A 15,060-nucleotide genomic window follows, 5' to 3' on the forward strand; every position below is an offset into this window, starting at 1 on the left:
CATAGCCTGATAAAGCTCAACCCTACTTTAATTCAACACCCTAGCTATTTCTGATGGGCATATGAGTAAATTACACTTGGTTTGAGATTGACACATATTATTGCAGGCTGAACTTACTTTAAATTCATGTTCACTAACTTCAAGGAGATGCTGTAGCATATCAGTAATACTCTATTTTCCTCATACTCACTTGGATTACTATTTCATTAGACATTGCTGCTTATTTCACTTGAGTAACAGAGCCATCAGAAGACACTTTCCAAATGATTCAACAACCACACATTCAAAGCAACCTATTCTATTTTTCCTTCTATGACAATTCATTTAACATCTGCCATCCTATCTAAGCTAACTCTTCTGCTTGTGCCCTATATCCCAACCCATTTCTACTACTATCTAAATATAAACTACTTTGAAGTTTCCTTAGTTGCCAGTTTATTAGCTTCTCTAATAATTGTCTGTATTTTTATCATCTTAACTCACGGAGTCCTTTTAAATCTCATGTTCTAATCCATTAACTCCCTCAAATATGAGTGTACCAAGTCTCATTCGAAAACCTTCTCTTGTTCCTATCTGGGTTCAATGTGAGGTAATTTCATTGAGTTTCCTGTTGTATTTTTTATTTTTTTCTAAGCTAACCTCTTTTATTTATTTATTTATTTTACATTTAGAGACTACAAGTGCAGTTTTTTGTTTGTTTGCTTGTTTTTTGTTATTTTAACATGGGTATATTACATAGCAGTGAAGTCTGGGCTTTTAGTGTACCCATAACCCGAATAGTGAACATTTTACCCAATAGTTCATATTTCATTCTTACACCCTCTCCCACCATCCCACCTTTTAGAGTCTCCAATATCTATTATTTTGCCCTGTATGTCAGTGTGTACCCATTGTCTAGTTCCCACTTATAAGCGAAAAGATTAGGTTTTTTACTTTCTGGTTCCGAGTCATTTCACTTATGATAATGGTCTCCAGTTCCATCCATGCTACTGCAAAGACATGATTTTATTATTTTGGATGGCTAAGTTGTATTTCATGGTGTGTGTGTGTGTGTGTGTGTGTGTGTGTGTGTGTGTGTGTATCATGTTTTTAATCCAGTCATCCATTGATGGACACTTAGGCTGATTCCATGACTTTGCTATTGTGAATTGTACTGTGATAAACATATGAGTGCAGGTGCTATTTTGATATAATGATTCCTTTTCTTTTGGCTAGATATCCAGTAGTAGCATTGCTGGATAAAATGGTAGTTCTATTTTTAGCTCTTTGAGAAATCTTCATACTGTTTTCCATAGAGATGTACTAATTTATTTTTCTATCAACAGTGTGTAAGCATACCCTTCTCTCTGCATCCTTGCCAACATCTGTTGTTTCTTGACTTTTTAGTAATAACCATTCTGATTGGTGTAAAATGGCATCTCACTGTGGTTTTAATTTGTATTTATCTGATGATTAAAGATGTAGAGCATTTTTTATATGTTTGTTGACTGCTTTTATATCTTCTTTTAAAAAATATTTGTTCATGCCTTTTGCTGACTTTTTAGTGGGGTTATTTGATTTTTTCCTTGCAGAGGTGTTTGAGTTTCTTGTAGATTCTGAATACTAGCCTTTTGATGTATGTTTTCCTTGAAAATGTTTCTCCTATTCTATAGTTTGTCTGTTTACTCTGTTGACTTAAAATTATACTAAAAGGTTATAGTAACCAAAACAGCATGGTATTGATATATAAAAATAGACACATAGATTAATGAAACAGAATAGAGAACCACATACCTACAACAAATTGATCTTTGAAAAAGTCAACAAAAATATACATTGGGGAAAGAATATCCTATTCAATAAATAGTGCTGGGAAAAATAAAGAATTATATGCAGAAGAATAAAACTAGACCCCTATCTTTTACCATATTCAAAAATTAACTCAAGTTAGATTAGAAACTTAAACATAAGACCTGTCATTTTAAAAATCCTAGAAAAAAAACTAGGAGAAACTCTTCCAGACATTGGCCTAGGCAAAGAATTAATGACTAAGTTCTCAAAAGGAAATGCAACAAAACAAAAATAGACAAAAATGGAATATAATTAAACTAAAAGGTTTCTGCACAGCAAGTTTCCTGGTTTTAAATGTCATGTCTCTGGCACTGGCTTCCAAATTTATATATTTAGCCCTGATAGCTTCTCTAAAATGGAAACATACTTGATATCTACTTCAATATCTCTACTTGGCTCTATTAGGTGTCTTGTCTAACATGTTCAAAACTGACATCTTGTTTTCCACTCCTGCCAACCAGGCCCTTCTTTCTACAGATTTTTCCATTTTGGAAATGGTATTAGAAAACAGTTAAGGTTTATTTCCCAACCTTTCAATTAAGCAAACAACCTTAGAGTTACCCTTGACTTATTTCTGTTACCTCACATCTAATCCTTCAGCAAAAGATTGAACTATTCTTAGAAATATATTCCAGATCTGATCCTTAATTACCATCATCGCGAGTCATCTTGATGGCAGTGTCAGTCACCACCAACTCTGGGCTACATACTCATAGTAGCTTTCTAGCTGGTCTCCCTTCCCTTGGGAACATACACCAATGCTCTATTTAATAAAATTGACTCAGAGTGATCATTTAAAGCAGTATCTGCCTACTGGAATGTAAGTTTCTAACGAAAAGAGCTTTTTTTCTTTTTAATTTTTTTTGGCCTTTTTTATGGTTGCAGAAGAGTTTTACTTAGAGTAGGAAAGTTTCTGAAAAATATATAAATATTCTTTAAATTAAACAGATTAGTCTTTTCATATCACCGCCCAAGTCAAGACCTTCCATTTCAATCAGTAAGATCCAAAATAATTATTATAAACAAATTATATAATGAATCAAATAAATTAGTTAGAAAATATTCTATACATAGCACAGTAAAATAATTTACAAATACAGTCATGAATAAAACACATTCTTCTTGAATATCTTACAGTAGAGTAGAATTTCATAGTAATTCAAAATCATTTTCATAGAGTACTCAGCAATATTACAGAAATATTTGATTTTCTTTTAGTAGATAACTAATAATTGAGTGAGCAATAAAACTACTTGTATGGCTGAAGATTAACCATTTAAAATATGTGAGCAATCTAACTCAGTGGTTTGTAAAGAATTTCAGTATATTTACATGGAAAGTTTTCAGTGGTAAATAACATAATGCTAACTCAAACAGACTAAACCAATGCAGGGAATTATTGGCTCATATTGTTAAACTGTCTATAGGTAGTTCTTTCTTCATAAAGAATCTGATCATTGTTCTGGCTCTCCTTTTAATCCTTTCAGCTCTATATCTGTTTTGGCTTTGTCACCTTGCTGGACTTCATGGTTGCAAAATGACCTCCAGTTGCACAATTACATGCTGCAATACAGTTTCTTAGTGTTACTGTAGAGTGTGACTTTCATTTCCCTTTAAAACCTCTGGTAGGAGTTTCACTGTTAATCTTAAGTGCAGACTTTCTTCCAAATGGTTCAAGTATCAACATGCAAAAGTGCCAAATATACCTTGAAAAAATTTACCTTCTAGGGCCAAACAAGCAAGTAGGGGGTAAAAAAGTTATTTCACTTTTGTAGACGGAAAGCAGTAATGCTGGAGAAGAGTGAGAGGAATTCTCTAGGAATTCCTAGTATTTGGATGGCTAAACCGCCACCCAAATAATGTTCAAGTATCCTTTTTAAAATATTTGTTTCTTTTTTTGCAGTTGCTGTATTTCACAAACTCCATTTTATTTTCAAATCATTTTCCAAAGTATTCACATAAACAATCAAACCATTCTTCTATAATTTAAGAGAGTCACCAAAGTTGTATTCTATCTGTCTGATACCTCCAAGACATCAATTATTCCTTTTCCTTTCCTATCAGACTCTACTTGTGTGCTACCTGCTCCCAGCATTGCCCCTTTTGATACTTTACAACTCTTTCTGCTCATAATAATAACATTTTTATGCTAACTTCCCATAGACATCTAAAGCTTTCAGTCTTCTAGGTGGTAAGGAATTTTCTGATTTTTAACTACTGGAGAAAATTAATTTCTTTCTAACTGTATTGCTTTAAGTTACTAGGTACCAAATAAAAATTTCCATAACCAATGTTTCACTGTCTTTCTCAGGGAGGTAATTTTGTTTCAGTTTCTCTCTCATCTACCCATATAAATTTAGATCTATAGCATATGTTCAGGTAGGGAAACTAATATCATTATAATCACTCTATTCTTCTCCTTTCCACATTTGACTCCTTTTCACCTTAACACATTTTTTTTTCTCCCAAATTCAGAAGAGTAAAACTTCAGTAGAAAAGAGTAGTTAAACTAGTTGGAAGGTATAAGACAATTTCCCTCATTGAAGCTGTTTAAGGCCAAGCTCATCTTGACTAATAGTTCTCAAAGTATGGTGTCTCCAGATCAGGACCATCAGCATCACTTACGACTTGATTGGAAATGTACATTTGCAATCCTCATCCCAGATCTATTAAATTATAAACACTAGAGACAAAGAACAACCATTTGTACTTTAGCTCTTCAAGAAGTTCTAATTTCAAAGTGTTAGAGTCACTGACCTAGGAAAACATACCTCATAAGTTAGTAACACACAGATAAATCCTTAACATAAAAGCATTGAAGTCAAGTCGTTTTTATTTTTATTATTATATTCACTGATATTCTTTGACTCATATGAGAACAGAAAAATAGATTTCAAGATTAATTTCCTGTCATTTTTTTCAACTTCATACTTAATTAATATTTATTATATCTCCATTATTTCACCTGAGTCAGAGTTAGCAATTTTTTTTAATCAGTCAGTTTTATGTTTGGGGAGGAGATGTATTTGGTTTTTTTTTTTAAGATGATCACTTTTCTAAGTACATTCACTAATCTACTAGCACATTGAGGCATAGAAATAGAATTGTAAATTAAAAGTAAATATTTTTAAAGGGATAACATTCAGGTTTATTGATGAATTAATATACGATTGAAGGCATGCAAAAATTTGACGGAATGGGTTAGAGTTTTCAATATCTTGATATAATGATAAGGTTTATTGTCACTTCTTTTGAAAAAGTCACATTTCAAAAGGTTAATTTTAAAAAAAACCTTTAAATTTGGATTCCTTTGAAATAGATTAAAGTATCGTACAGTGTGAAGTGGATGCATATTCTAAGTTTCTTTTCAGTGTGTTCCAAGGCTATTCTGTACCCCGCATGTTAATTTTCTGCCTTTATGAATATTCTAAAATTTTGAGGCTACTTACTGCTTTTCAATAATGCCCAACAGAATTTACTTCAAGCAGTCAGATAAAAGTCAGGCAAGTGTGAGGAGTATAAATTGTATTTCTTAATGATGTGAGAAAATGTCTATAAAGCTATTTAAAATTGACTAAATTATACGCCCAGATATTTGGGTCACTTCTGCCATTTATAAATGAGTAATCTGTGGCAAATTTTTACTTAAAGAAAGAATGAATTCCTAAAAGTCTGCCTAAAGACCCTAACTAATATCTATCTGCTGAGGTTTGTGAAATACAGGAAGAAATATTCTATTATTTTAAAATATTTCAACGTTATATATGTATAACAGAAATAATACTATGGAGACATATATCTCTCTTTTCTTTCTAGACCTTCAATTATTATTTGATTATATTAAAACCTCCATTATGAAACAAAATATTTTTTTGATAACCGTATACCTAAATTATGCTTGAGAATTTCTCAAATATTTATTTTAAATTAATACCACAACAATTAACCCAAAACATGCAAAAAAATTTACTTTAACTTCAAATAGAATATTATATACCATTAAGTAAAAGTTAGGATTAAAACCAGAACATCATTATATTTTTGTTCACGTGATTTAAAAACCATGTATTTTGTATTAAAAATAAACAGAAAATTAGTTATACCTGCAAGGATAATCTTTCTCACATTTCTTACACGTAGCGTTATTCCTCAAAGGAAATGACTCACATGATGTTTGAATGCTCTTACAAAGCAAATCTGTAAATATTGGTGAACAGATGCACATAACATCCTAGGAAAGATTAAAAAAAATTTTTACAAAGTATTTTGGATATTTCAAAGGTAATGAATGGGTTCTTACCTGGAGAAGGGTTAAAATTATTTTCATGAACTTGGAGTAGAAATTATCTGTCAGCAATGTGGCAGATTCTATTTTCCAAAATGTCACAACACCATCTCCCATCTCACACACTCTTCCTGCTATGTGAAATCAAAGCTCCTCTATTAAGAGTTAGCAACTATATTCCCTTCCTCTTGAATGTAAGCAAGATTGTGATCATGGAGACAATGATGCTTTAAAGGCCATATAGATTCTATCTAATTATCTTAGAATGCTTGCTCTTTGAACCCAGCCACCATGCTCTCAGGAAGCGCAGGCCACATGGAGAAATCATGTTTAGGATTGTGGCTAATAGGCCCAGTTCTGGGCCAAGCTAACAGCCAACATTTACTACCAGACATATGAATAAGAAAACCTTCAAGATGAAGTCCAAGTCTAGACACTTTCCGATGGCAACCTCAGAGGGACTCTAAACAATATCCTAGCTGAGACAAGTCAGCTCACAGTACCATAAGAGATAATAATAAAACAATTATTTTAAGCCACCAAGTTTTGGGGTGACTATGCATAGAAAATAAACCATTGGCACCTGAAACAAGTCCATGCATCCATGGGCAGGTAAAAATAAAATGAAATTAAATTTGCTGGGCAAAAGTTAATTTCACCTGCATTCAAAATACAACCTAGTCATCATATTTCTTCCTCTTGCTGTCCTCCTTATTTTTTCCTCTCTTTTTTCTTTGTTATCCTTATCATCAACATCATCATCATTACCATCATTTTCATTATCATATTTATCTGAACAATAAGATTTATTAAGATTCCAAGGTAAAAAGCCCGTATACTTAAAATTGATGATTTTTTTATTCTCATGGAATCCAATCAAAATTTATTTAATTTAACCCAAAATTAACGTTGAAAGAGGTATATAGCTTGTCCAACCTCATACATGGTAGCAGTACAAATGATAACATGTACAATTTTCCAAGTAATTTATCTACAAAATAATTCTTCTAATGAATAATAGAGAATATTAAATAATGAGAATATTAAATAGAGAATATAAATAATGAATAATAGAGAAGCAAAATAGAATTAAAGTACTTCTATGAATTAATAGTTAAGCATACATCCATTAAAAGTCGCTTCTTATATTAAGATTCTTTTAACTAGTAAAGTTATAGAATGTGTTCAATTGTTCATTATTGTCAACTTTAAAAGCAAAACATTTTAAATGATACTATTAATAGTTCTTGATAGATTATTGTATTAGTTTTCTATTTATATAACAACTTTTTATTTAAATAGCAAATTCTTACAAACTTAGTAGCTTGAAGCAACAACAACAACAAAAAATCATTATCTTAGAGTTCCAGAGGTCATAAGTCTGAAAAGTTTCAGAAGGCTAAAACCAAGATGTCTGCTGTGTCCCTTCTGTAGGCTCTACAGGAAAATGTTCCCCTGACTTTTCTAGCTTATTCTAGAGGATGCATTCATTTTTTCATTTATGGTCCCTTCCTCCATCTTTAAAACCAGCCTCATTACATCATCAAATCCCCCTTTGACTCTGATTCTTCCATCTCTCTCTTCCACTTTAAAGGACCCTTGTGATTACACTGGATCCACCCAAATAATCCAAGATAACATCAGCTGATTAGCAGCCTTTATTCCATCTGCGATCTTAATTTCCTCTTGCTGGGTAACATAACACATGCACATATTCCCAGGATTAGTGCATGGACATATTTATTTATTTTATTTTTATTTTATTTTTTGGTGGAGGATGAGGGGCATACATAGTCTGCTTACTACAATAATAGTTTCCTTGATTTTTAGAAGAAGCATGTATTATTGCTCTTTGCCCTTGTATCTCCAAATATTTGGGGCTAGTATATGGTACATTGGTAACAAATATTTGCATATTGTAGAAGAAATTTCAGGTGGAGTAAAAAATGTTCTTCTATAAACTTTTATCTGTGTGTTATGTTCTATATAATGTAACTAATTCTTCTCAGCAAAAGTTCAGCAATTTTTTTGATAAAATGGACAATTCTCCAGGGGAAAAAAATTTCCTTTTCAGAGTGTTAGTAACAAAAAGTTTAGGAGGTTGGAAAAATAATCTCTTAAGGTTCTTTAAAGAATAAATGACAAATATGAATCTAAAATGAAAAGACAGTAATTTGTGAGAAGAGCTAATGAAATATTTCCTACTCTTATTTATTTAAATGTTAAATTGAAAAGTTAAAGTATAACAATATTGAATAACTAAAAGATGAAAAAAAGCAATAAGTAAAAATGAAGAGTGTACAAATTTATATTCTTTTAAAAGGGAAAATACTGATGGAAGAGCAAAGTTTTTTCCTATATAAATGGGAAAAATTAAAATAAGTAGACCGTTCTTGTTCGTCTGAGTTTAACAATTAAACTACCTTAATAAGGATTCTAATTATTTATTCTTTCCAAATTGCTTGGTAATAGTAAAAAAAATTTAAAACCACTCACTTATATGTTAGATTGAGACTTACATTTGATATTTTGATGCAGTCAGTACCATTCTGACATGGTACTAATGAAAACTCACTGACATCAGTTTCACCATTTTGGCTGGAAGATCCTTTTGGGCATTCATAAGTATAAGCAGAACTGCTATTTGGGCAAATTCCTCTTTTCCAAAAAAGCAGAGAAACACAAGGTTTTGCTGACACCTCACAGAATGGACCTTAAAAAAATCACACACAAGGAAGAAAAAAAAAAGAAAAGGAAGGAAGGAAAGAAGAAATGAGCATAGATATGTAGCAAAACATTCTAGAAAATTTCTCTAGAGTTTATGAAATATTTTTATTTAACAAATGCATTGCAGTGTAAGTTATATATTATAAAATTCATTCACTGCAATTCTAGAGTAACTTTTGCAAATGTATAGAGCTACTCAAGCATCATCACAATACAGTTTTAGCACAATTCCATTACCCAAAGAAGAGCTCTTTTGTAGTCAATCTTTGTACCCAAGCCCAGTTCCAGGCATTTCATTAGAAAGGTATGATGGACTATGTGGTCTTTTGCGACTGGCTTCTTTTGCATAGCAATGTTTTTTAAAGAATTTTCATGTTGTATCATGTATCAGTAGTTGGTACTTTATATTGCTAAAGAGTAATTCACAATATATACATTTTGTTAATCCATTCATCCTTCAGTGGACATCTGTTTTCAGTTTTTGGTTCTCATGAATCATGAATTCATATACAATTATTTGAGGGAATTTTTTTTATATTTCTTGAAAAGATTCCCAGGAATGGAATTGCTGGATTTTATGGAAAATTCATGTTTAATATTTTAGGAAACTGCTAAACTGTTTTCCAAAGTAGCTGTGCCATTTTAACATTCCCACCAGCGATGTGTCAGATTTATGTTGCTCCACATTCTTGCCAACATTTGATATTGTCCGTTTTCTTTGTTGTACTCATTCTAGTAAATGTACAATGGTATCTCACTGAGGCTTCAATTTTCATTCACTAATGACTAATTATTTTTAGCATCTTCTGGTATGTGTATTAATCATTTGTATATCTTCAAAAATGAAATGTCTTTTTAAATCTATTAACTATTTTTAAATTGTGTTATCAGCTTTCTTATGATTGAGAGCATTTTTTGAGTGAGTTCTTTGTATATATTGAATAAAAGTCCTTTATGATATATGTGATTTGGCTTTCCATTTTCTCACTTGTTGACATTTGGATAGCAAAAGTTTTTATTTCATGAAATCCAATTTTTCTACTTTTCCTTTAATTGAGTCCATTTTGTCATTTTTATATCATATATTTTGGTATCATATAATTGGTGTCTAATAATATTTTGCCTAACCCAAGGTCATGAAGACATTTTAATATATTTTATAATTTTAGCTCCTATGTTTAGATTCCTAATCCATTTGAGTTTATTTTTTATATGGTGTGGGATAATGATTTAGCTTATATGTTTCACGTATACACGTACAATTGTTATGACACTTTTTTCTTTTAAGACTGTCCTTCCCTCATTTCTTTGTTTGTTTGTTTAAAAACTGTTAAAACTGACCTATTATATGCCTTTTTATGTGCAATAAAGTTGCACATAGATATGCAAGAAAGTTGATTTCTGGCATATCTATTTTTTTCCTGACTTATATGCCTTTTTATGTGCAATAACCCATTGACCAGATAAATACATAATGCATATAGCTATATAGTAGGTTTTGAAATTGGGTAGTCATTCAACCTTTCCTTCTTTTTTTCCAAAAATAATTTTGGCTATGCTATGGATTCTTTTTATAGTTTCCTATAAATTTTTCTATGAGCTTGTCAATTTCTACACAGAAGCCTGCTGGAATATTATAGGAATTTTATTAAATCAATAGATAAAATTGGGAAAAATTTCCATCCCAACAAGATTGAATTCCAATCGATGAATATGCAATGTATCTCCATTTCTTTGGCTATTCTTGCATTTCTCTCAGCATTGTTGCATAGCTTTATGTTAAAGTCTTGCATTTATTTGTTAAATTCATATCTAAGCATTTTGAAGGTCATGTAACTAGAATTGCTTTCTTAATTTTATTTTTGAATTTTATTTTTATTCATTTATTTTTTTCAGTCATAGTCTCGCTGTGTTGCCCAGGCTGGAGTGCAGTGGCATGATCTCAGCTCATCACAACCTCTGCTTCCTGCCTTCAAGTGATTCTCCTGCCTCAGCCTCCCAAGTAGCTGGGACTACAGGCATGCATCACCATGCCCAGATAATTTTTGTATTTTTAGTAGAGATGGGGTTTCATTATGTTGGCCAGGCTGGTCTCGAACTCCTGACCTCATGATCTGCCCGCCTCGGCCTCCCAAAGTGCTGGGATTACAGGCGTGAGCCACTATGCCCGGCCTTGAAGTATTGTTTTTAATATACAGAAAGGCAAATTACTTGTGTATATTAGCTTGTAGTCTGAAAACTGTATAAACCCATTTACTAGTGCTAGTAGTCCTTTGGGGGGATTACTTAGGATTTTCTACATATTAGATCATGTCATTTGTGAATAAAGACAGTTTTACTGCTTTCCTTTCAACTAATATGTCCGTGTGTGTGTGTGTGTGTGTGTGTGTGTGTGTGTGTGTATGTCTAACAAATAGCCTGGAACTTCCTATGTTCCAGTGTTAAATAGAAATGGTGAAAGTAGATATCATAGTCGTGTTCCCAATTCTTCCAAGAAAAGCTGTCAGCCTGACACCTTTAGTGTGGTGTTCCCTGGACATTTGTCATAGATGCTTTTTATCAGGCTGAGGGATTGTGTTTCTATTTCTAATTTGTTGAGAGTTTTTATAATGAATAGGTGTTAGATTTTGTGATATGTTTTTCCTGCAACTATTGAGATGATTATGTAGGCTTTGTCCTTTATTATATTAATATGGTATATTACATTAATTGACTTTCAGATATCAAACTTATCTTGAATCCTGGGGAAAAAATCGTACTTTATCAGGATAGAAAAAAATATGTTTATATGTGATTGGACTCAATTTGCTTATATTTTGGTGGAGATTTTCTATCTTTATTAATAAGTGATATTGGTCTTTAGTTTTCTTGTGGCAGCTTTGTCTTTGGTTTTGGTATGAGGGTAATACTGGCCTGATAGCATGACTTCAAAAGTGTTCCTTTCTCTTCTCCTTTTTCCTTTTCTCTTCTTTTAAGAGATTAGTGCCAGTTATCGAGGATTGGTACTAATCTCTTAAATATCTGGCAGGTCTATATGAATTTTCCATTTCTTCTTGAGTCACTGTTAGTAATTTACATATATTTAAGAATTTATTCATTTCCTCTAAGTCGTCACATTCGTTGGCCTAATGTTGTTCATAATACCTCCTTATAATCTTTTAAATTTTGAGTGGTCATTAATGAGTCCTCACTTCCAATGCTTATTTTATTTACTTGTGTCTTTCCTTGTATTTTTTCCTTGTTCATTCCGACTAAAGATTTGTCCATCTTGTTTTCCTCAAAAATCAATTTTTTTGTTTCATTGATTTTCTCTAAGAAGTTTTAATGATTTCTGTGCAAATCTTACTGTCCTCTTTTGTTTGTATGCTTCGCACTTAATGTGGTTTTTTTCCATTTATTTAAGGCTGAAGCTTAAAATATTGATTTGAGAGTTCTTTTTCTGGTGTAGAAACTTGGAACTATAAGCACTGTTATAAGTACTTAAGCACAGTATAAGCACTGTTTTAGCTAAGCACTGTCTTAGCTGCATTTCATAATTTTTCATATGGTTCCATGTTATTTTTTTCTTCTTTACTCTCAGGTTATTTCAGAAATATGTTGTTTATAATAATTTCCAGATATGTGAAGATTTCTAGAAACAACATCTGTTGTTAATTTCTAATTAGTTTTGTGAGGGTTGAGGAACATATATGATATGATTTGTATTCCTTTAGATTTATTAAGACTAATTTTCTTGCCATGCCTATTCGTCGATACACTATCAACAGCAGAGTTGTACAGTGAGGTTTGGCACTTGAAGGGATGTGAAAGCAAATGCCTCTTTAAACTTGATTTCCTAGGCAAGTCACTTGCCTCCCCTTAGTCCCCACCCTACTAAGATTATGCAAATAGAGTTAACAAACTAGTATTATTAAGGTCCAAGCCTGGGGTACCCACTGCAGCTTGTATAGAACTTGGATCAGCAGGTGTTTCACTTCACAGTTAACAAATACTTGTCAATCTGTTCAATGTGCTGTCATTAGGCACACCATAGTGACATTAAAACGTAACTGCAGTAGTAGGCTGACAGGCCTTGCCATCTCTGTGAACTTCTAGATTTTGAAAACAAATTTTACTCTTTTACTCCTCTTACCTTGAGTAAGGCTTTGGACAATTGATACATGTTAGAAAAAACTGAAAAGGGAGATATCTGACTCCTAGCTAAAAATGATATATGTGGACTTTGAAAATTAAGGTATTTGTACTTCAAGTTTATAACCATTTTCATCCAAATCACTATATAGTGTAAGAGTTTTTAGTAAACAACATATTTATTGAAAAATTTCTTATATCCAACTCATTTATTACTATGTGAAGAGGAGCACCAAGAAATATTTATCTACAAAATATTAAGTTACTTAGTGACAACTTACTAGCCAGAAAACACTGCTTAGATTATATAATATTAATTCATTTGGATTTTGGATTGTGTCAGTTTCTAAAACAGACAGTCATAAAGGCAGTATAAAATGTTCAGTGACCACACCATTGACATTATTATTTGAAAACAACTCAACCTTTAATTTGTGGATATTTATTAATATATAAGCTTTTATTTTGATCATACAAAGAGTAAATATGTATTTCTCCATGTTACGATACATTAACATAATGTTTTCCTTTTAAATAATCAAATATTGACGATATTTGATTAGATATTTAGTGGTACTTAATTAGACATAAATATTACTTGAAATTATAGTAAAACATTGTTTGAATGATCCTACCTTATAAGTATGTAATTCTTGGCATTTCCATAGTGCTTACATCCATAAAGATTTGATAAAATTCTTAAAACAAAACCTGAAATTTATAGAGGTCTATTCTTACCCAGTTTTATTTTAGTTGACACATTGTAATGGTACATATTTATTGAGTATATTTTGACATTTTGAAACATATCCATGTGGTATAATGATCCAATCGGGATAGTTAGTATATCTATCACCTCATGCCTTTATCATTTATTCGTGGCAAGAACATTCAAAACCATCTCTTCTAGCCCTTTTGTAATATATAGCACCTTACTTAAGCATAGTCACTCTGTGCAATCAAACAGCAAAACTTCTTCTTCTTATCTCATTGTACTTTGTACCTGTTGACCAACCTCTACCCATTTTCCCTCTTCCCTCCCCTCTCCAGTCTCTAGTAACCACTGTCCTACTTCTATGATACCAGCTTTTTTTTTTTTTTTTTTTTTAGATTTCACTTATGAGTGAGATCATGAAGTTTTTGCAGTTTTTGTGTTTCTGTGTCTGGCCTATTTCAGTTAATATGATGTATATCTCCAAAAGGAATTGAAGTCAGTATACCAAAGGGATATTTTTACCCCCTGTTTATTGCAGCATGATTTATAATAGCCAACAAATGGAATCAACCTAAGTGTTCCACAATGGAAGAATGGATAAAGAAAATGTTAACTATATACACAATAGTATACTATTCAGACATATAAAATAATTAAATTCTGCTATTTGTGAGAAGGATGGAAATGGTGGATATTATGTTAAGTAAAATAAATGAGTTGTATATTTTCATTTTATTTTATTTAAAAGAAACTAATTTTTCTAGATGTTAAGCAATTTGCCACATGTCACACATCTGGTTAATTAATGGAAGATTGATAATTTTAAAAACCGCATACCACCTAATCCCATAATAATTCCATGCTCTTTTCACAGCAATACATGTCCAGATTAATTCTGTACAAAAAATAGAAGACTCAAATGCCATTTGATTGTTAGTACTAGACCAATATTTCTACTCTCAGATAAAATGTTGTTCAACATCATATGTTGAATATAAAAATATACAAAAACAAATGCATTTTATTTGGCTTCTTCCAGAAACAAACAAAATTCTCCCAATGTATAAATATATCCTGTGTGTATATTTGTCATGGCAGTTTCCAAAGTAATCCATTGGGTAACATAGTAAACAGTGAAATGTGTGATTTTTCACATTTCATTTTGAAATAGTAATAGATTCATAGGAAATTACAAAGTTAATACCAGGAAATCCTGAGTATGTTTACATCTTATGTAACTATAACACTATATCAAACTAGAAAATTGGCATTAGCATAATATTTGGGTATAGTTCTATGTCATTTCATCACATGTGTAGATTGAGGTAATCACCACTATAAAAATGTGAACCATTCCATGATTACAAAGATC

At 31.6% G+C, this 15,060-nt stretch overlaps 1 protein-coding gene across 1 annotated transcript in view; it reads right to left on the bottom strand.

The window, feature by feature from the left end:
- Positions 1-15,060, bottom strand: part of LOC100974207 (eyes shut homolog) — a 1,877,183-nt gene that overhangs the window by 1,629,746 nt on the left and 232,377 nt on the right. The window contains exons 5-6 of the mRNA XM_063605324.1: positions 8,635-8,828; positions 5,934-6,061 (exon numbers count right to left, since the gene is read on the bottom strand). Coding sequence (XP_063461394.1) covers positions 5,934-6,061; positions 8,635-8,828 — 322 coding nt within the window. The remainder of the gene's footprint in view (positions 1-5,933; positions 6,062-8,634; positions 8,829-15,060) is intronic.

This window comes from Pan paniscus, chromosome 5, assembly GCF_029289425.2.
Source record: "Pan paniscus chromosome 5, NHGRI_mPanPan1-v2.0_pri, whole genome shotgun sequence".
In the NCBI taxonomy this organism is placed as follows: Eukaryota; Metazoa; Chordata; class Mammalia; order Primates; family Hominidae; genus Pan; species Pan paniscus.